At 68.4% G+C, this 22693-nt stretch overlaps 1 protein-coding gene across 1 annotated transcript; it reads right to left on the bottom strand.

Annotated features, from left to right (window-relative positions):
• Window positions 1-685: 685 nt before the first annotated feature.
• LOC142077560 (cyclin-dependent kinase 16-like) lies at window positions 686-21620 on the bottom strand (the record flags this gene model as incomplete). The annotated part of the gene is made up of 9 exons (XM_075139501.1): window positions 21495-21620; window positions 19447-19564; window positions 14749-14882; window positions 13154-13255; window positions 11995-12051; window positions 7671-7785; window positions 5604-5698; window positions 3548-3610; window positions 686-794 (listed from the first exon to the last, which is right to left on the bottom strand). Coding segments are annotated over exons 2-9 (784 nt in total), but the record flags the coding sequence as incomplete, so codon positions are not given.
• Window positions 21621-22693: the final 1073 nt, after the last annotated feature.

Genomic DNA, 22693 nt, shown 5'->3' on the forward strand with positions numbered 1-22693 from the left:
AGGGTGAATTTTTGGCGTCCCAGGGTGCGTTTTGGGGGTCCCAGGGTGAATTTTTGGGGTCCCAGGGTGGGTTTTAGGGGTCCCAGAGTGAATTTTTGGGGTCCCAGGGTGAATTTTTGGCGTCCCAGGGTGAATTTTTGGCGTCCCAGGGTGAATTTTTGGGGTTCCAAGGTGGGTTTTAGGGGTCCCAGAGTGAATTTTTGGGGTCCCAGGATGGGTTTTGGGGGTCCCAGAGTGAATTTTTGGAGTCCCAGGGTGAATTTTTGGGGTCCCAGGGTGGGTTTTAGGGGTCCCAGAGTGAATTTTTGGGGTCCCAGGGTGAATTTTTGGGGTTCCAAGGTGAATTTTTGGGGGTCCCAGGGTGCATTTTTGGGCTCCCAGGGTGGATTTTTGGGGTTCCAAGGTGAATTTTTGGGGGTCCCAGGGTGAATTTTTGGGGTTCCAAGGTGAATTTTTGGGGGTCCCAGAGTGAATTTTTGGGGTCCCAGGGTGAATTTTTGGGGTCCCAGGGTGGGTTTTGAGACTCCCAGGGTGAATTTTTGAGCTCCTGGGGTGAACTTTCACACTCCCAGGCCTTTTTGGGGGGGGGGTCCTGGGGTGGTTTTTTCCGCCTCCCAGCTATTTTGGGGGGCGGGGGGGGGTGTTCCCGGCTGGGCTGTGAGATTTCGGGGTGCCCCCCCCTCACCGAAATCGGCGAGTTTGAGGTCCCCCCGCCGGCTGAGCAGGAGGTTCTGGGGCTTGAGGTCGCGGTGCAGCACCTTGTGCCGGTGGCAGAAGGCCAGGCCCCGCAGCAGCTGGAAGAGGAAGAGCTGCCCCCCCCCCGCCCCCCCCAAAACACGGCCCCTTGCACAACTCCTCGCACGCCCCTCGCACGCCCCCGACCCCCTCGCACGCCCCTCGCACGCCCGGGGATCCCCTCGCACCTATAGAGGCACCCTATGGGACCCCCATGGCATCGCGGGCTCCGGAGAGGGCACAGAGGCTCGCGGGGGGCTCCTCGCACGCCCCCAACCCCCTCGCACGCCCCAACCCCCTCGCACGCCCCTCGCACACCCAACTCCCTCGCACGCCCCCAACCCTCGCACGCCCCTCACACGCCCCTTGCACACCCCCGACCCCCTCGCACGCCCCTCACACGCCCCTTGCACACCCCCGACCCCCTCGCACGCCCCTCACACGCCCCTCGCACGCCCCCGACCCCCTTGCACGCCCCTCGCACGCCCCTCACCCATCGCACACCCAACCCCCTTGCACGCCCCCGACCCCCTCGCACGCCCCTCGCACGCCCCTCGCACGCCCCTCACCCATCGCACCCCCAACCCCCTCGCACGCCCCTCGCACGCCTGCAGCCCCCTCGCACGCCCCCAACCCCCTCGCACGCCCCTCGCACACCCGACCCCCTCGCACGCCCCTCGCACGCCCAACCCCCTCGCACGCCCCCAACCCCCTCGCACACCCCTCGCACGCCCCTCACCCATCCCAACCCCCTCGCACGCCCCCGACCCCCTCGCACGCCCCTCACACGCCCCTCGCACACCCCTAACCCCCCCGCACGCCCCTCACACACTCAACCCCCTCGCACACCCCAACACCCTCGCACGCCCCTTGCACGCCCCTCACCCCCTCGCACGCCCCTCGCACGCCCCTGACCCCCTCGCACGCCCCTCACACGCCCCTGGCCCCCTCGCACGCCCCTCGCATGCCCCCAACCCCCTCGCACGCCCCTCGCACACCTCAACCCCCTCGCACGCCCCTCGCACGCCCCTCACCCATTGCACACCCAACCCCCTCGCACGCCCCTCGCACGCCCCCAACCCCCTCGCACGCCCCTCGCACGCCCCTCGCACGCCCCTCGCACACCCCCAATCCCCTCGCACACCCCTCGCACACCCGACCCCCTCGCACGCCCCTCACACACTCAACCTCCTCACACACCCCAACCCCCTCGCACGCCCCTCACCCCCTCGCACGCCCCTGACCCCCTCGCACGCCCCTCGCACGCCCCCAATCCCCTCGCACGCCCCTCGCACACCCCAACCCCCTCGCACGCCCCTCGCACGCCATCACCCGTCGCACACCCAACCCCCTCGCACGCCTCTCGCACGCCCCCAACCCCCTCGCACGCCCCTCGCACACCCCCAATCCCCTCGCACGCCCCCGACCCCCTCGCACGCCCCTCACCCCCTTGCACGCCCCTCGCACCCCCGACCCCCTCGCACGCCCCTCACCCCCATGCACGCCCCTCGCACCCCCAACCCCCTCGCACGTCCCTTGCACACCTCAACCCCCTCGCACGCCCCTCACCCATCGCACCCGCACGCCCCTCGCACGCCCAACCCCCTCGCACGCCCCGACCCCCTCGCACGCCCCTCGCACGCCCCTCACCCGTCGCACACCCAACCCCCTCGCACGCCTCTCGCACGCCCCCAACCCCCTCGCACGCCCCTCGCACACCCCCAATCCCCTCGCACGCCCCCGACCCCCTCGCACGCCCCTCGCACACCCCCAATCCCCTCGCACGCCCCCGACCCCCTCGCACGCCCCTCGCACGCCCCTCGCACGCCCCTCACCCATCGCACCCCCAACCCCCTCGCACGCCCCTCACCCCCTTGCACGCCCCTCGCACCCCCGACCCCCTCGCACGCCCCTCACCCCCTTGCACGCCCCTCGCACCCCCAACCCCCTCGCACGCCCCTCACCCCCTTGCACGTCCCTCGCACCCCCAACCCCCTCGCACGCCCCCAACCCCCTCGCATGCCCCCGACCCCCTCGCACGCCCCTCGCACGCCCCTCACCCATCGCACACCCAACCCCCTCGCACGCCCCTCGCACGCCCAACCCCCTTGCAAGCCCCCAACCCCTTCGCACGCCCCTCCCCCGTTGCACACCCTTCGCACGCCCCTCGCACACCCAACCCCCTCGCACGCCCCCAACCCCCTCGCACGCCCCCAACCCCTTCGCATGCCCCTTGCACACCCCCAATCCCCTCGCACGCCCCTCGCACGCCCCTCACCCATTGCACACCCAACCCCCTCGCACGCCCCTGGCCCCCTCGCACGCCCCTCGCACGCCCAACCCCCTCGCACGCCCCTCGCACGCCTGCGGCCCCCTCGCCCGCCCCTCGCATGCCCCCAACCCCCTCGCACGCCCCTCGCACACCCGACCCCCTCGCACGCCCCCAACCCCCTCGCACGCCCCTCGCACGCCCCTGACCCCCTCGCACGCCCCTCGCACGCCCCTCGCACGCCCCTGACCCCCTCGCACGCCCTTCGCACGCCCCTCGCACGCCCCTCACCCCCTCGCACGCCCCTCACCCGTCGCACACCCAACCCCCTCGCACGCCGCTGACCCCCTCGCACGCCCCTCGCACGCCCCTCGCACGCCCCTCGCACGCCCCTCGCACGCCTGCGGCCCCCTCGCACGCCCCTCGCACGCCCCTCACCCATCGCACACCCAACCCCCTCGCACGCCCCCGACCCCCTCGCACGCCCCTCACCCCCTCGCCCCGCCCCTCGCCCCGCCCCCGCCCCGCCCCCGCCCCGCCCACCTTGACGTTGTGCATGCTGATGACGCTGCCGCAGTCGTCCAGGTACTGCTTGAGGTCCCGGTCCTGAAATTGGGGGGGCGGGGGGGGGGGACCCCAAAAAGGGGACGGTTTGGAGGGGGCTACGGAGGAGGGGGGGTCACGGGGGGGGTCCCCTGGGTGGGGTTAGGGGGGATTTGGGGGGGCTGGGGGGGGGAATTGGGGGTCCGTGGGGGTGGGGGGGGGCCTGGGGGGGATTGGTAGGGGATTTCGGGGGGCCCTAGGGGGGATTTGGGGGGGCTGTGGGTGTCTGGGGGGGGCTTGGGGGTCCCAAGGGGGATTTGGGGGACCCCAGGGGGGAGTTGAGGGACCCCAGGGGGGATTTGGGGGGCACTGGGGGGAGTTGGGGGTCCCTGGGGTATCTAGGGGGGGTCCACGGGAGAAGAAGGGGGGCCCTGGGGGGGGACTTGGGGGTCCCAAGGGGGATTTGGGGGACCCCAGGGGGGAGTTGAGGGACCCCAGGGGGGATTTGGGGGGCACTGGGGGGAGTTGGGGGTCCCTGGGGTATCTAGGGGGGGTCCACGGGAGAAGAAGGGGGGCCCTGGGGGGGGACTTGGGGGTCCCAAGGGGGATTTGGGGGACCCCAGGGGGGAGTTGGGGGGCACTGGGGGGATTTGGGGGTCCCTGGGGGTGGGGGTCTTGGGGGGGAATTTGGGGGTGCCCAGGAGGGGATTTTGGGGTGCAAGGGGAGGTTTTGGGGTGCAGGGGAGGTTTTGGGGTACAGGGGGAAGGTGGGGGGGCCCGGGGGTGGATTTTAGGGTCCTGGGGGGGGGTTGGGGTACAGGGGGGAGGTTTTGGGGTGCAGAAGTTGGTGGTTTCGGGGGGGGGATTTTGGGGTGCAGGAGAGGTTTGGGGGTTCAAGGGGGGATTTTAGGGTTCAGGGGGCTTGGGGGGGGGCCCAAGGGGAAATTTTGCGGGTTCAGGGTGGGATTTGGGGTTCACGGGAGGGGTTGGGGGGTCCCAGGGGGGTGTTTTGGGGTGCAGGGGAGGGGTTTTGGGGTGCCGGGGGGAGGTTTTGGGGTGCACGGGGAGGTTTTGGGGTGCAGGGGGGAGGTTTTGGGGTGCAGGGGAGGTGTTTTGGGGTGCAGGGAGAGGTTTTGGGGTGCAGGGGAGGGGTTTTGGGGTGCTGGGGGGAGGTTTTGGGGTGCACGGGGAGGTGTTGGGGTTCAGGGGGGAGGTTTTGGGGTGCAGGGGAGGTGTTTTGGGGTGCAGGGGAGGTTTTGGGGTGCAGGGGAGGTGTTTTGGGGTTCAGGGGGGAGGTTTTGGGGTGCAGGGGAGGGCTTTTGGGGTGCAGGGGAGGTTTTGGGGTGCCGGGGGAGGTTTTGGGGTGCAGGAGAGGGGTTTTGGGGTACAGGGGGAGGTTTTGGGGTGCAGGGGAGGGGTTTTGGGGTGCCGGGGGGAGGTTTTGGGGTGCAGGGGAGGGGTTTTGGGGTGCAGGGGGGGTTTTGGGTTGCAGGGGAGGTTTTGGGTTGCAGGGGGGGTTTTGGGGTGCAAAGGAGGGCGTTTGGGGTGCAGGGGAGGTTTTGGGGTGCCGGGGAGGGTGTTTGGGGTGCAGGGGAGGGATTTTGGGGTGCAGGGGGGGTTTTGGGGTGCAGGGGGGAGGTTTTGGGGTGCGGGGGAGGTTTTGGGGTGCAGGGGAGGGCGTTTGGGGTGCAGGGGAGGTTTTGGGGTGCAGGGGAGGGTGTTTGGGGTGCAGGGGGGTTTTGGGGTGCAGGGGGGAGGTTTTGGCTTGCCGGGGGGAGGTTTTGGGGTGCAGGGGACGGGTTTTGGGGTGCAGGGGAGGTTTTGGGGTGCAGGGGGGAGGTTTTGGGGTGCGGGGGAGGTTTTGGGGTGCTGGGGGGAGGTTTTGGGGTGCAAAGGAGGGCGTTTGGGGTGCAGGGGAGGTTTTGGGGTGCCGGGGGGAGGTTTTGGGGTACAGGGGGAGGTTTTGGGGTGCAGGGGGAGGTTTTGGGGTGCAGGGGGAGGGGTTTTGGGGTGCAGGGGGGGTTTTGGGGTGCGGGGGAGGTTTTGGGGTGCTGACCAGGTACTCGAAGACGAGGGTGAGGCACTGGGGCGTGTGGACGATGTCGTGCAGCGTCACCACGTTGGCGTGCTTGAGGTCCCGCAGCAGGGACACTGCGGGGGCAGCGGCCTCAGCCCCTGCCTGCACCCTGCCTGCACCCTGCCTGCACCCTGCCTGCCACTGCCAGACCCTGCCTGCACCCTGTCGGACCCTGCCTGCCCCTGCCTGCCCCTGCCTGCCCCTGCCTGCACCCTGCCTGCCACTGCCAGCCCCTGCCTGCACCCTGCCTGCACCCTGCCTGCCCCTGCTGGCCCCTGCCTGCCCCCTGCCTGCCCCCTGCCTGCCCCTGCTGGCCCCTGCCGGCCCCTGCCTGCCCCTGCCTGCCCCTGCCTGCACCCTGCCTGCACCCCTGCCTGCCCCTGCTGGCCCCTGCCTGCACCCTGCCTGAACCCTGCCTGCACCCTGCCTGCCCCTGCCTGCCCCTGCCTGCACGCTGCCTGACACTGCCTGCACCTGCCTGCCCCCTGCCAGACCCTGTCTGCACCCTGCCTGCACCCTGCCTGACCCTGCCAGACCCTGCCTGCCCCCTGCCAGACCTCTACCCAACCCCTGCCCGCTCCCGGCCCTCGCCCCAGCCCCCGTGCGGGGCCGTGCGAGCCCCCCCCCCCCCCCGCCTCACAGGAGCCCCCGCGTCCCCCCCCAGTGCCACCCCAGCCCCCGCGTCACCCCCTTGGTGCCCCCCCACCCCGTGCCACCCCATTGGTCCCCCCCCAGCCCATGCCACCCCCGCTGCCCCCCCATGTCCCCATGTCCCCCTGTCCCTGTGCCACCCCCGGTGTCCCCAGCCCCTGTGCCCCCCCACCCCGTGCCCCCCCCGGGTGCCCCCCCATGTCCCCATGTCCCCGTGCCCCCCCGTGCCCCCTCACCCCGTGCCACCCCCCCCAGTGCCCCCCCATGTCCCCATGTCCCCGTGCCCCCCCGGTGCCCCCTCACCCCGTGCCACCCCCCCCAGTGCCCCCCCATGTCCCCATGTCCCCGTGCCCCCCCGGTGCCCCCCCCCCATGCCCCCCCGGGTGTCCCCAGCCCCTGTGCCCCCCCGGTGCCCCCCCACCCCGTGCCACCCCAGGTGTCCCCACCCCTGTGCCCCCCCGGTGCCCCCCCACCCTGTGCCACCCGCCCGGTGCCCCCCACCCCGTGCCACCCCCACTGCCCCCCCATGTCCCCATGTCCCCATGTCCCTGTGCCCCCCCATGTCCCCATGTCCCCAGCCCCCGTGCCACCCCCTCGGTGCCCCCCCAGCCCTGTGCCACCCGGGTGCCCCCCCACCCCGTGCCACTCCCAGTGCCCCCCCCATGTCCCCATGTCCCTGTGCCCCCCCATGTCCCCATGTCCCCCCACCCCGTGCCACCCCCGGTGCCCCCCCAACGTCCCCATGTCCTCGTGTCCCCCCGGTGCCCCCCCATGTCCCCATGTCCCCAGCCCCTGTGCCCCTCCGGTGCCCCCCCACCCCGTGCCCCCCCCGGTGCCCCCCCATGTCCCCATGTCCCCATGTCCCTGTGCCCCCCCCGGGTGTCCCCAGGCCCCGTGCCCCCCCGGTGTCCCCCCACCCCGTGCCCCCCCGGGTATCCCCAGCCCCTGTGCCCCCCCGGTACCCGCCCCCCCCGTGCCCCCCCGGGTATCCCCAGCCCCTGTGCCCCCCCGGTACCCCCCCACCCCGTGCCACCCCGGGTGTCCTCATGTCCCCGTACCCCCCCGGTACCCCCCCACCCCGTGCCACCCCGGGTGTCCCCATGTCCCCGTACCCCCCTGGTGCCCCCCCACCCCGTGCCACCCCGGGTGTCCCCATGTCCCCGTACCCCCCTGGTGCCCCCCCACCCCGTGCCACCCCGGGTATCCCCAGCCCCTGTGCCCCCCCGGTGCCCCCCCCCCGCCCCGTGCCACCCCGGGTGTCCCCAGCCCCCGTGCCCCCCCGGTGCCCCCCCCCCGTGCCCCCCCCCCGGGTGCCCCCCCATGTCCCCATGTCCCCGTGCCCCCCAGCGCCCCCCCACCCCCGTGCCCCCCCCGGTGCCCCCCCCGTGCCCCCACCCTCGCGGATGGCGGTGCAGGGGGCCCCCTCCTCGTGCTCCAGCCTGATCTCCTTCAGCGCCACCAGGTTCTCGGTCAGCTTGCTGCGCCCCTTGTACACCGTGGCATAGGTGCCCTGGGGACAGGGGACATCGGGGGGACATGGGGACATCGGGGGGACATGGGGACATGGGGGGGACATGGGGACATCGGGGGGACATGGGGACATGGGGACATCGGGGGGACATGGGGACATGGGGACATGGGGACATGGGGGGACATGGGGGGGACATGGGGACATGGGGACATGGGGACATGGGGACAGTTTGCTGCGCCCCTTGTACACCGTGGCATAGGTGCCCTAGGGACAGGGGACATCGGGGGGACATGGGGACATGGGGACATGGGGACATGGGGACATGGGGGGGACATGGGGACATGGGGGGGACATGGGGACATGGGGACATGGGGACAGTTTGCTGCGCCCCTTGTACACCGTGGCATAGGTGCCCTGGGGACAGGGGACATCGGGGGGACATGGGGACATGGGGACATGGGGACATGGGGACATGGGGGGGACATGGGGACATGGGGGGGACATGGGGACATGGGGACATGGGGACAGTTTGCTGCGCCCCTTGTACACCGTGGCATAGGTGCCCTGGGGACAGGGGACATCGGGGGGACATGGGGACATCGGGGGGACATGGGGACATGGGGACATGGGGGGGACATGGGGACATGGGGACATGGGGACAGTTTGCTGCGCCCCTTGTACACCGTGGCATAGGTGCCCTGGGGACAGGGGACATCGGGGGGACATGGGGACATCGGGGGGACATGGGGACATGGGGACATGGGGACAGTTTGCTGCGCCCCTTGTACACCGTGGCATAGGTGCCCTGGGGACAGGGGACATCGGGGGGACATGGGGACATCGGGGGGACATGGGGACATGGGGACATGGGGACAGTTTGCTGCGCCCCTTGTACACCGTGGCATAGGTGCCCTGGGGACAGGGGACATCGGGGGGACATGGGGACATCGGGGGGACATGGGGACATGGGGACATGGGGACATGGGGGGGACATGGGGACATGGGGGGACATGGGGACATGGGGACATGGGGACATGGGGGGGACATGGGGACATGGGGGGACATGGGGACATGGGGACATGGGGGGACATGGGGACATCGGGGGGACATGGGGACATGGGGGGACATGGGGACATGGGGACATCGGGGGGACATGGGGACATGGGGGGACATGGGGACATGGGGACATCGGGGGGACATGGGGACATGGGGGGACATGGGGACATGGGGACATCGGGGGGACATGGGGACATGGGGGGACATGGGGACATGGGGACATCGGGGGGACATGGGGACATGGGGGGACATGGGGACATGGGGACGTGGGGGGACACGGGGACATGGGGGGACATGGGGACATGGGGGGACATGGGGACATGGGGACAGTTTGCTGCGCCCCTTGTACACCGTGGCATAGGTGCCCTGGGGACAGGGGACATGGGGGGACATGGGGACATCGGGGGGACATGGGGACATGGGGGGGACATGGGGACATGGGGGGACATGGGGACATGGGGGGGACATGGGGACATGGGGACATGGGGACATGGGGACAGTTTGCTGCGCCCCTTGTACACCGTGGCATAGGTGCCCTGGGGACAGGGGACATCGGGGGGACATGGGGACATCGGGGGGACATGGGGACATGGGGACATGGGGACATGGGGACATCGGGGGGACATGGGGACATGGGGACATGGGGACATCGGGGGGACATGGGGACATCGGGGGGACATGGGGGGACATGGGGACATGGGGACAGGGGACATCGGGGGGACATGGGGACATCGGGGGGACATGGGGACATGGGGGGGACATGGGGACATGGGGACAGTTTGCTGCGCCCCTTGTACACCGTGGCATAGGTGCCCTGGGGACAGGGGACATCGGGGGGACATGGGGACATCGGGGGGACATGGGGACATGGGGACATGGGGACATGGGGGGGACATGGGGACATGGGGACATGGGGACATGGGGACATGGGGACATGGGGGGGACATGGGGACATGGGGGGACATGGGGACATGGGGACAGTTTGCTGCGCCCCTTGTACACCGTGGCATAGGTGCCCTGGGGACAGGGGACATGGGGGGACATGGGGACATCGGGGGGACATGGGGACATGGGGGGGACATGGGGACATGGGGACATGGGGACAGTTTGCTGCGCCCCTTGTACACCGTGGCATAGGTGCCCTGGGGACAGGGGACATCGGGGGGACATGGGGACATCGGGGGGACATGGGGACATGGGGACATGGGGACATGGGGACATGGGGACAGTTTGCTGCGCCCCTTGTACACCGTGGCATAGGTGCCCTGGGGACAGGGGACATGGGGGGACATGGGGACATCGGGGGGACATGGGGACATGGGGACATGGGGGGGACATGGGGACATGGGGGGGACATCGGGGGGACATGGGGACATGGGGGGGACATGGGGACATGGGGACATGGGGACATGGGGGGGACATGGGGACAGTTTGCTGCGCCCCTTGTACACCGTGGCATAGGTGCCCTGGGGACAGGGGACATCGGGGGGACATGGGGACATCGGGGGGACATGGGGACATGGGGGGACATGGGGACATGGGGGGGACATGGGGACATCGGGGGGACATGGGGACATGGGGACATGGGGACATGGGGAGGACATGGGGACATGGGGACAGTTTGCTGCGCCCCTTGTACACCGTGGCATAGGTGCCCTGGGGACAGGGGACATCGGGGGGACGTGGGGACATCGGGGGGACATGGGGACATGGGGACATGGGGACATGGGGACATCAGGGGGACATGGGGACATGGGGACATGGGGGGGACATGGGGACATGGGGACATGGGGACATGGGGACAGTTTGCTGCGCCCCTTGTACACCGTGGCATAGGTGCCCTGGGGACAGGGGACATCGGGGGACATGGGGACATCGGGGGGACATGGGGACATGGGGACATGGGGACATGGGGGGACATGGGGACATGGGGACATGGGGACATGGGGACAGTTTGCTGCGCCCCTTGTACACCGTGGCATAGGTGCCCTGGGGACAGGGGACATGGGGGGACATGGGGACATCGGGGGGACATGGGGACATGGGGACATGGGGGGGACATGGGGACATCGGGGGGACGTGGGGACATGGGGACATCGGGGGGACATGGGGACATGGGGACATGGGGGGGACATGGGGACATCGGGGGGACATGGGGACATGGGGACATGGGGGGGACATGGGGACATGGGGGGGACATGGGGGGACATGGGGACATCGGGGGGACATGGGGACATGGGGGGACATGGGGACATGGGGGGGACATGGGGACATGGGGACAGTTTGCTGCGCCCCTTGTACACCGTGGCATAGGTGCCCTGGGGACAGGGGACATCGGGGGGACATGGGGACATCGGGGGGACGTGGGGACATGGGGACATCGGGGGGACATGGGGACATGGGGACATGGGGGGGACATGGGGACATCGGGGGGACGTGGGGACATGGGGACATCGGGGGGACATGGGGACATGGGGACATGGGGGGGACATGGGGACATCGGGGGGACATGGGGACGTGGGGACATGGGGACATGGGGGGGACATGGGGACGTGGGGACATGGGGACATCGGGGGGACATGGGGACGTGGGGACATGGGGACATGGGGGGACATGGGGACATGGGGACATGGGGGGGACATGGGGACATCGGGGGGACATGGGGACATGGGGACATGGGGACATGGGGGGGACATGGGGACATGGGGGGGACATGGGGACGTGGGGACATGGGGGGACATGGGGACATGGGGACATGGGGGGGACATGGGGACATCAGGGGGTCATCGGGGGGACATCAGGGGACATGGGGACATCAGGGGGACATGGGGACATGGGGACATGGGGACATGGGGGGGACATGGGGACATCGGGGGGACATGGGGACATGGGGACATGGGGACATGGGGGGGACATGGGGGGACATGGGGACATCGGGGGGACAGGGGACATGGGGGGGACATGGGGACATGGGGACATGGGGGGGACATGGGGGGACATGGGGACATGGGGGGGACATGGGGGGACACGGGGACATCGGGGGGACATGGGGGGGACATGGGGACATGGGGACATGGGGACACGGGGACATCGGGGGGGACAGGGGAGATGGGGACATGGGGGGGACGTGGGGGGATGGGGGGACACAGGGTGGCCCCGCCCCCCCCAGCCCGCACTGGGAGCGCCCCTCACCTCTCCCAGTTTGTCCAGTTTGACGTAGGTCTCCAACTTCCCGAAGCCAATCTCCGACTGGGGGGGGACACACGAACATGGTTACTGGGAGAACTGGGAGGCACTGGGAGGCACTGGGGGGGTGGGATCGGTCCCTCATATCCCATACTGGTTTATACTGGTCCATACTGGGACACACCTGGGTGATGTAACAGCTGAGGGGCCACCACCAGAGGGGACTGGGGGGCACTGGGAGGCCCTGGGGCAGTTACTGGTTGCTTTTACCACTCTGTACTGGTTAACAGTAGTTCGTATAGCTTTATACTGGTTTATAGTGGTTTGCAGTGGGATGCACCCAGCAGATGCAGTGCAGATGCCGGCTGAGGAGACTGGGGGACACCAGGCACGTTGTTATTAGTTCCCACTCCTCCATGTGAACCCATACTGGTTTATACTGGTCTATACTAGCCTATACCGGTTTGTACTGGTTTATACTGGCCTGAACTGGAACACACCAGCGGGACGTAGCAGCAGAAGGGCCACCACCAGAGGCGACTGGGGGGGACTGGGAGCGCTCCTATTAGTTCCTACGCTCTCATACCTACACAAACTGGTTTATACTGGTTTGTACTGGTTTATACTGGCCTTGTACTGGTTTATACTGGCCTGAACTGGAACACACCAGCGGGACGTAGCAGCAGAAGGGCCACCACCAGAGGGGACTGGGGGGGACTGGGAGCGCTCCTATTAGTTCCTACGTCTCCATACCGACCCAAACTGATTTATACTGGTTTGTACTGCCTTATACTGGTTTGTACTGGTTTGTACTGGTTTATACTGGCCTGAACTGCAACACACCAGTGGGACATGGCGGCAGAAGGGCCACCACCAGAGGGGACTGGGGGGGACTGGGAGCGCTCCTATTAGTTCCTATGCCTCCATACCAACACAAACTGGTTTATACTGGTTTGTACTGGCTTATACTGGTTTGTACTGGTTTGTACTGGTTTATACTGGCCTGAACTGCAACACACCAGTGGGACATGGCGGCAGAAGGGCCACCACCAGAGGGGACTGGGGGGGACTGGGAGCGCTCCTATTAGTTCCTATGCTTCCATACCGACCCCAACTGGTTTATACTGGTTTGTACTGGTTTATACTGGTTTGTACTGGGACTCACCAGGGAGACGCGGCGCAGGCGGCGGCTGAGGGGCCCGGGCAGCCCCAGGCCCCCCTCGGGCAGGCGGGTGTCGGCCGGCAGCGACAGGCGCTTGTTGATGTCCTGGGGGGGGGGGGAAAGGGGGGGCACAGGTGACCCCCAAAACACCCCGGGGACCCCCAAAACCCTCAGGAGCCCCCCAAGGGCCCCTCAAAGCCCCCCAGGACCCCCCCAAACCCTCCAGGACCCCCCCAAAGCCCCCCAGGACCCCCCCAAACCCTCCAGGACCCCCCCAAAGTCCCCCAAGACCCCACTGTAGACCCCCTTAAAGCCCCCCAGGATCCCCCCCAAAACCCCCCCAGGACCCCCCCAAAGCCCCCCACGACCCCCCAAACCCCCCAAAACCCTCTCAAAAGCCCCCCAGGACCCCTCCAAAGCCCGCCAGGACCCCCCCAAAACCCTCTCAAATCCCCCCAGGATCCCCCCCAAAATCCCCTAGGACCCCCCTAAAGCCCCCCACGACCCCCCAACTCCCCCCAAAACCCTCTCAAAAGCCCCCCAGGACCCCCCCAAAGCCCCCCACGACCCCCCAAACCCCCCCAAAACCCTCTCAAAAGCCCCCCAGGACCCCCCCAAAGCCCCCCACGACCCCCCAACCCCCCCCAAAACCCTCTCAAAAGCCCCCCACGACCCTCCCAACCCCCCCAAAACCCTCTCAAAAGCCCCCCAGGACCCCCCCAAAACCCTCTCAAATCCCCCCAGGATCCCCCCCAAAATCCCCTAGGACCCCCCTAAAGCCCCCCACGACCCCCCAACTCCCCCCAAAACCCTCTCAAAAGCCCCCCAGGACCCCCCGAAAGCCCCCCACGACCCCCCAAACCCCCCCAAAACCCTCTCAAAAGCCCCCCAGGACCCCCCCAAAGCCCCCCATGACCCCCCAAACCCCCCCAAAACCCTCTCAAAAGCCCCCCAGGACCCCCCCAAAGCCCCCCAGGACCCCCCCAACCCCCCCAAAACCCTCTCAAAGCCCCCCAGGATCCCCCCAAAACCCCCTAGGACCCCTCCAAAGCCCCCCAGGACCCCCAGGACCCCCCAAAACCCTCTCAAATCCCCCCAGGATCCCCCCCAAAATCCCCTAGGACCCCCCCAAAGCCCCCCACGACCCCCCAAACCCCCCCAAAACCCTCTCAAAAGCCCCCCAGGACCCCCCCAAAGCCCCCCACGACCCCCCAAACCCCCCCAAAACCCTCTCAAAAGCCCCCCAGGATCCCCCCAAAACCCCCTAGGACCCCTCCAAAGCCCCCCAGGACCCCCAGGACCCCCCAAAACCCTCTCAAATCCCCCCAGGATCCCCCCCAAAATCCCCTAGGACCCCCCCAAAGCCCCCCACGACCCCCCAACTCCCCCCCAAAACCCTCTCAAAGCCCCCCACGACCCCCCAAACCCCCCCAAAACCCTCTCAAAGCCCCCCACGACCCTCCCAACCCCCCCAAAACCCTCTCAAAAGCCCCCCAGGACCCCTCCAAATCCCCCCAGGACCCCCCCAAAACCCCTCCAAAGCCCCCCCAAAAACACACACCCCCCCCCCCCAAATTCCCCCAGGCCCCCCCCCAAACCTCGGAGGAGCCGGGGCGAGGCGGGTGCTGGCGCAGGCGGAGGCGGACGGGGGAGGCCACCTCCTCCGAGGACGTCCCCGAGGGGGGGTCGCTCTCCCCATCCGAACCCATGCGCCCCTCCTCCGCCCCCGTCTCTGGGGGGGGGGGGGGGGGCAGAGGGGGGGTCAGGGCACCCCAAAACCCTCACGGGACCCCCCCTAAGCCCAGGACACCCCCCCCCCCCCCCCAAACTTAAGGGACACCCCCCCCAAAGTCCTCAAGGTCAGCCCCGGGTCGCCAGGACCACCCCCCCTCCCCCCCCCCAAAGCCCCACGGACCCCCCCAAAGCCCCACAGACCCCCCAAAACCCCCCCAAAGCCCCCCCAGGACCCCCACAACTCCCCCCCCCCCCCATTCCCCCCAGGGCACCCCCAAATCCTCCCAGGGCCCCCCCCCCCTCCCCCAGGACCCCAGGGCCACCCCAAGCCCCCACCTGACCTCCCCCCCCGCCCTCCCCAGGACCCCCCCAAACCTCTCTAGGGACCCCCAACTCCCCTAGAGCCCCCCCCTCAACCCCCAGGGACCCCCCCAAAACCCCCTGGGATCCCTCTGTGTCCCCTGGGCCCCCCCAAAACCCCAGGACCCCCCCTCGGGTCCTCAGAGTCACCCCAAAAGCCAAAGACACCCCCCCCCTCAAATTTAAGGGACCCCCCCTAAATCCCTCAAGGACCCCCCTCCAGGTCCCCAAGACCCCCCCTAAAGCCCCTTGGGACCCCCCCTGGGTCCCCAGAGCCCCCCCAAATCCCCATGACCCCCCTCAACTCCCAGGGTCCCCCCCAAATCCCATCCAGGTCCCCAAGGACCCCCCAAAACCCCCTCAGGACCCCAAAATGTTCCCCAGGACCCCCCCAAAATCCCTTAGGGCCCCCCCCAGGAACCTCCCCCCAAAAAAACCCCGGGACCCCTCTGTGGCCCCAGGGCCCCCCAAAACCCCAGGACCCCCCCAATCTCCAAGGACTCCCCAACCTCCCCTGGGACCCCCCCACCCCGTGTCCCCAGGGCCCCCCCAAACCCCTTGGGACCCCCCTGTCCCCCTCAGGGTCCCACTGTCCCCCCAAAAGGCCACCCCTGCCCCCCCCCGGGTCCCCAGGGACCCCAAAAACCCCTTGGGACCCCCCCAAATCCCCCCCCCCCCCCAGCTCCCAGGGTCACCCCAAGCCCCCCCAGGGACCCCCCAATTCCCCTCCCCGGGGACAGGGGACACGGGGTGGACATGGGGGGGACATGGGGACATTTGGGGGGACATGGGGGGGACATGGGGACATTTGGGGGGACATGGGGACATTTGGGGGGACATGGGGGGACATGGGGACATTTGGGGGGGACATGGGGACATTTGGGGGGACATGGGGGGACATGGGGACATTTGGGGGGGACATGGGGACATTTGGGGGGACATGGGGGGACATTTGGGGGGACACGGGGACATTTGGGGGGACATGGGGGGACATGGGGACATTTGGGGGGGACATGGGGACCTTTGGGGGGACATGGGGGGACATGGGGACATTTGGGGGGGACATGGGGGGACATTTGGGGGGGACATGGGGGGACATGGGGACATTTGGGGGGGACATGGGGACATTTGGGGGGGACATGGGGGGACATGGGGACATTTGGGGGGGACATGGGGACCTTTGGGGGGACATGGGGGGACATGGGGACATTTGGGGGGGACATGGGGGGACATTTGGGGGGACATGGGGGGACATGGGGACATTTGGGGGGGACATGGGGACCTTTGGGGGGACATGGGGGGACATGGGGACATTTGGGGGGACATGGGGGGACATTTGGGGGGACATGGGGGGACATGGGCACATTTGGGGGGGACATGGGGGGACATTTGGGGGGGACACGGGGACATTTGGGGGGACATGGGGGACCATGGGGGACATGGGGACATTTGGGGGGGACATGGGGGGACATGGGGACATTTGGGGGGACATGGGGACCTTTGGGGGGACATGGGGGGACATTTGGGGGGGACACGGGGACATTTGGGGGGACATGGGGGGACATTTGGGGGGACACGGGGACATTTGGGGGGACATGGGGGGACATGGGGACATTTGGGGGGGACATGGGGACCTTTGGGGGGACATGGGGGACATGGGGACATTTGGGGGGACATGGGGACCTTTGGGGGGACATGGGGGGACATGGGGACATTTGGGGGGGACATGGGGGGACATTTGGGGGGGACACGGGGACATTTGGGGGGACACGGGACATTTGGGGGACACGGGGGGGACATGGGGGGACATGGGGGGACATGGGGACATTTAGGGGGACATGGGGGGACATGGGGGGGACATGGGGACATTTGGGGGGACATGGGGACATGTGGGGGGGACACAGGGACAGATGGGGGACACGGGGGGGACATGGGGGACATGGGGACATTTGGGGGGGACATGGGGACATTTGGGGGGACATGGGGGGACATGGGGGGACATGGGGACCTTTGGGGGGACATGGGGGGACATGGGGACACTTGGGGGGACATGGGGACAGATGGGGACACGGGGGGGACATGGGGGGACATGGGGACATTTGGGGGGGACATGGGGACAGATGGGGGACACGGGGGGACACGGGGACATTTGGGGGGGACATGGAGGGGACATTGGGACATTTGGGGGGACATGGGGACATTTGGGGGGACACGGGGGGACATGGGGACATTTGGGGGGGACATGGGACATTTGGGGGCGACATGGGGGGACATGGGACATTTGGGGGGACACGGGGACATGGGGGGTGACCCGGGGACAGGGGAGCTGGGGACAGGTGGTGACACAGGAGGGGACCCCGGGGACAGGACCCAGGGACAGATGGGGACACTGGGGGGGAGGGGACACGGGGGGGGAGGGGACAGATGGGGACACGGGGGGGGAGGGGACACGGGGGGGAGGGGACAGATGGGGACACGGGCAGGGGACATGGGGGGGGGAGGGGACAGATGGGGGGACACAGCGGGACCGGGGGGGGGGTGGGGACATGGGGGGTGGGCAGGGGACACGCGGGACATGGGGGGACATGGGGACACGAGGGGGGGGGGGCTCCACAGCTCCCATGGGGCTCTTAAAGGGGCCGCGCACCCCACTGGGGAGGGCTTAAAGGGCCAGGGATGCCCCGAAGCCGGACACCCCCCCTCTTAAAGGGCCAGGCACCCCCTGAGGCCGGACACCCCCCCTCTTAAAGGGCCAGGCACCCCCTGAAGCCGGACACCCCCCTCTTAAAGGGCCAGGCACCCACTGAAGCCGGACACCCCCCCTCTTAAAGGGCCAGGCACCCCCTGAGGCCGGACACCCCCCCTCTTAAAGGGCCAGGCACCCCCTGAAGCCCCACACACACCCCTCTTAAAGGGCCAGGCACCCCCTGAAGCCCCACACACCCCCCTCTTAAAGGGCCAGGCACCCTCTGAAGCCCCACATCCTCCCTTCTTAAAGGGCCAGGCACCCCCTGAAGCCCCACACCCCCCCCCTCTTAAAGGGCCAGGCACCCTCCTCAAGCCCCACCCCAATTCTCTTAAAGGGCCAGGCCCCCCACTGAGTCCTGCTCTCAGCTGTCTTAAAGGGCCAGGCACCTCTCCAGCCTCTTAAAGGGCCAGGCGCCCTACCAACCCCTGCCCCAGCCCTCTTAAAGGGCCAGGCATCCTCTTAAAGGGCCAGACACACCCTCCTCTCACCCTCCTCCTCACCCCCCCCAGTTTCTTAAAGGGCCAGGCAGCTCTCAGGCCTCTTAAGGGGGCAGGCACCTTCTCTCAACCAACACCTCCAGCTGCCTTAAAGGGACAGGCACCCTCTTAAAGGGCCAGGCACGCCCTCTCCGTCCCCACCCCCCGTCTCTTAAAGGGGCAGGCACCTCTCCAATCTCTTAAAGGGACAGGCACCCCTCTTAAAGGACAGGCACCCCCCTTCAATCCCCACTCCCCGTTTCTTAAAGGGCCAGGCACCTCTCCAGCCTCTTAAAGGGGCAGGCACGCCCTCAGTCCCCATCCCCAAGCTCTTAAAGAGACAGGCACCCCCCTCAATTCCCACCCACCCCCAAGCCTCTTAAAGGGCCAGGCACCTGCCAATCCCTATCTTAGCTCTCTTAAAGGGCCAGGCACCCCCCTTCAATCCCCACTCCCAGTTTCTTAAAGGGCCAGGCACCTCTCCAGCCTCTTAAAGGGGCAGGCACCCCTCTTCAATCCCCACTCCCAGTTTCTTAAAGGGCCAAGCACCTCTCCAGCTCTTAAAGGGGCAGGCACCCCCCTTCAATCCCCACTCCCCGTTTCTTAAAGGGCCAGGCACCTCTCCAGCCTCTTAAAGGGACAGGCACCCCCCTCAATTCCCACCCCCCCCCAGCCTCTTAAAGGGCCAGGCACCTGCCAATCCCTATCTTAGTCCTCTTAAAGGGACAGGCACCCCCCTTCAATCCCCACTCCCAGTTTCTTAAAGGGCCAGGCACCTCTCCAGCCTCTTAAAGGGACAGGCACCCCCCTCAATTCCCACGCCCCCCCAAGCCTCTTAAAGGGCCAGGCACCTGCCAATCCTTCTCTTAGCTCTCTTAAAGGGACAAGCGCCCCCTTTTAAAAAGGCGGGGTTCCCCTTAAAAGGGGTGGGGTTTCTTGGAAAGGGGCGGGGTGCCCCTTAAAGGGCCGGAGCTCACCGCTGTCGCTGCCGGGGCCGTCTCGGGGCTCCCCCAGGCTCTTCTCGGGGGCGCGCCCCCCCCGCAGCGTCATCGACAGCTGCCGCTTGATCTTCTTCATCCGGTCCATGGCGGAGCCCTGGGGGGGGGTGGGGGGTGGGGTGGGTGCCTGGGTCCCCCCCAAACTCCTGGAGGTCCCCCCTAAACTCCTGGGTGTCCCCCCAAATGCCTGGGCCCCCCCAAACTCCTGGGTGTCCCCCAAACTCCTGGGTCCCCCCCCCCAAACTCCTGGGTCCCCGCCAGACTCCTACCCCCACCCAGGACACCGGGGTCCCCCCAAACTCCTGGGTGTCCCCCCCAAACTCCTGCCCCCCCCCCAAACTCCTGGGTGTCCCCCCGAATGCCTGGGTACCCCCCCCGGAACGTCTGGGCGCCCCCTGAATGCCTGGGTGCCCCCAAATTCCTGGGTACCCCCCAAACTCCTGGGTACCCCCCCAAACTCCTGGGTGTCCCCCCAAACTCCTGGGGGTCCCCCCAAATGCCTGGGTCCCCCCCCAAACTCCTGGGTCCCCCCCACTCGAAGGCCTGGGTACCCCCCCAGATCGCCTGGGTGCCCCCTGAATGCCTGGGCCCCCCCAAACTCCTGGGTGTCCCCCCGAATGCTTGGGCCCCCCCCAAACTCCTGGGTCCCCCCTCACTCGAACGCCTGGGTGCCCCCTGAATGCCTGAGTGCCCCCCAAAATCCTGGGTCCCCCCCAAACTCCTGGTTCCCTCCCCCCCAAACGCCTGGGTTCCCCCCTGGAACGCCTGGGTCCCCCCCAAACTCCTGGGGGTCCCCCCCAAACTCCGGGGTCCCCCCACCCGAATGCCTGGGTACCCCCCCCCGGAACGCCTGGGTGCCCCCTGAATGCCTGGGTGCCCCCCAAAATCCTGGGTACCCCCCCAAACTCCTGGGTGTCCCCCCAAATGCCTGGGCCCCCCCAAACTCCTGGGTCCCCCCCCCCAAACTCCTGGGTCCCCGCCAGACTCCTGTCCCCACCCAGGACACCGAGGTCCCCCCCAAACTCCTGAGTGTCCCCCCCAAACTCCTGGGTGCCCCCCCAAACTCCTGGGTCACCCCCAAACTCCTGAGTCCCCCCCAGAACTCCTGGGGTCCCTCCTGAACGGCAGGGTCCCCCCAAACTCCTGCCCCCCCCAGGACACCTGGGTCACCCCAAATGCCTGGGTCCCCCCCCAAACGCCTGGGTCCTCCCAACTCCTGGGTCCCCCCAAACTCCTGGGTCCCCCCAACTCCTGGGTCCCCCCAAACGCCTGGGTCACCCCCAAACGCCTGGGTCCCCCCAAATGCCTGGGTCCCCCCCAAATGCCTGGGTCCCCCCAAACGCCTGGGTCCCCCCCCAGATGCCTGGGTCCTCCCAACTCCTGGGTCCCCCCAAACGCCTGGGTCACCCCCAAACGCCTGGGTCCCCCCAAATGCCTGGGTCCCCCCAAACGCCTGGGTCCCCCTCAAACTCCTGGGTCCCCCCCAATGCCTGGGTCCCCCCAAACGCCTGCCCCCCCGGGACACCTGGGTCACCTCAAATGCCTGGGTCCCCCCAAACACCTGGGTCACCCCCAAACCCCTGGGTCCCCCCAAACGCCTGGGTCCCCCCTAACGCCTGCCCCACCCAGGACACCTGGGTCCCCCCCCAAACCCCTGGGTCCCCCCAAACTCCTGGGTCCCCTCGAACGCCTGGGTCCCCCCCAAACGCCTGGGTCCCTCCAAATGCCTGGGTCCCCCCAACTCCTGGGTCCCCCCAAACTCCTGGGTCCCCCCCAAACTCCTGCCCCCCCCCGCCCCGGACTCCTGGGTCCCCCCTGGGTCCCCCCTCCAGGCCACCTGGGTGATGCTGGGCGTGGCCAAGGGCGGGCGTGGCCGATTGGGGGCGTGGCCTCCTCAGCCCCCCCCCCCCCGCCCCTCCACATCCCCCCCCCCCCGCCCCCAGCGGCCTCCTCAGAGCGGGGGGGGGGGGCCCGGCCTGAGGAGACCCGGGAGGGGGGGGGGGTGCCGGGGGGGGGTCCCCCGTTACCGGCTCAGCGGCGCGGGGCCTCCCAGAAATCCTCGGCCATGGCGGGGCCGGGCCCGACCCCGCGGGCGGCTCCGGGGGGGGCCGGGCCGGGCCGGGCCGGGCGGGAGGCGGCGGAAGGCGGCGGGGGAGCGGCGGCGGCGGCGCAAGATGGCGGCGGGGGAGGCGGTGCCGGGTGACGTCAGGGCGAAAGGGCGGGACGAGGGGGGGGGGGGAGAGGCGACCCCTGGCGGGGTGGGGGGGGAGCAGGGGGCGGGGCTGAGGGGGGAAGGCCACGCCCACCCTGCCGCGGGGGGGGGGACACGCCCACCCGCAGCACCGGGGCCTGGGTCGCCTGGAAAGGGGGCGGGGGGTGCTTGGAGCCCCGCCCCCCCATAAGGAGCCCCTTAGCCAATAGGAGCCCCGCCCCCCAGCCCCGCCCCCTCGGGCTGGAGGGAGCTGGGGGGTGGCACCCTAAGAGGCCCCGCCCCTTTTCCGGGGGGAGGGGGCGACCAGGGTCACGCCGAGGTCACCCGAGGTTGCCCATAGGTGACCCCAGGTTGCCCATAGGTTGCTCCAGGTTGCCCATGGGTGACCCCAGGTTGCCCATAGGTTGCTCCAGGTTGCCCATAGGTTGCCCATAGGTTGCCCATAGGTGACCCCAGGTTGCCCATAAGTTGCTCCAGGTTGCCCATAGGTGACCCCAGGTTGCCCATAGGTTGCTCCAGGTTGCCCATAGGTTGCCCATAGGTTGCCCATAGGTGACCCCAGGTAGCCCATAGGTTGCTCCAGGTTGCCCATAGGTGACTCCAGGTTGCCCATAGGTGACCCAGGTTGCCCATAGGTGACTCCAGGTTGCCCATAGGTTGCTCCAGGTTGCCCATGGGTGACCCCAGGTTGCCCATAGGTGACTCCAGGTTGCCCATAGATGACCCCAGGTTGCCCATAGGTTGCTCCAGGTTGCCCATAGATGACCCCAGGTTGCCCATGGGTGACCCCAGGTTGCCCATACGTTGCTCCAGGTTGCCCATAGGTGACTCCAGGTTGCCCATAGGTTGCCCATAGGTGACCCCAGGTTGCCCATGGGTGACCCCAGGTTGCCCATACGTTGCTCCATGGGTGACCCCAGGTTGCCCATAGGTTGCTCCAGGTTGCCCATAGGTGACTCCAGGTTGCCCATAGGTTGCCCATAGGTGACCCCAGGTTGCCCATGGGTGACCCCA

This window comes from Calonectris borealis, unplaced genomic scaffold (genome assembly GCF_964195595.1).
Source record: "Calonectris borealis unplaced genomic scaffold, bCalBor7.hap1.2 HAP1_SCAFFOLD_303, whole genome shotgun sequence".
Classification (NCBI taxonomy): Eukaryota; Metazoa; Chordata; class Aves; order Procellariiformes; family Procellariidae; genus Calonectris; species Calonectris borealis.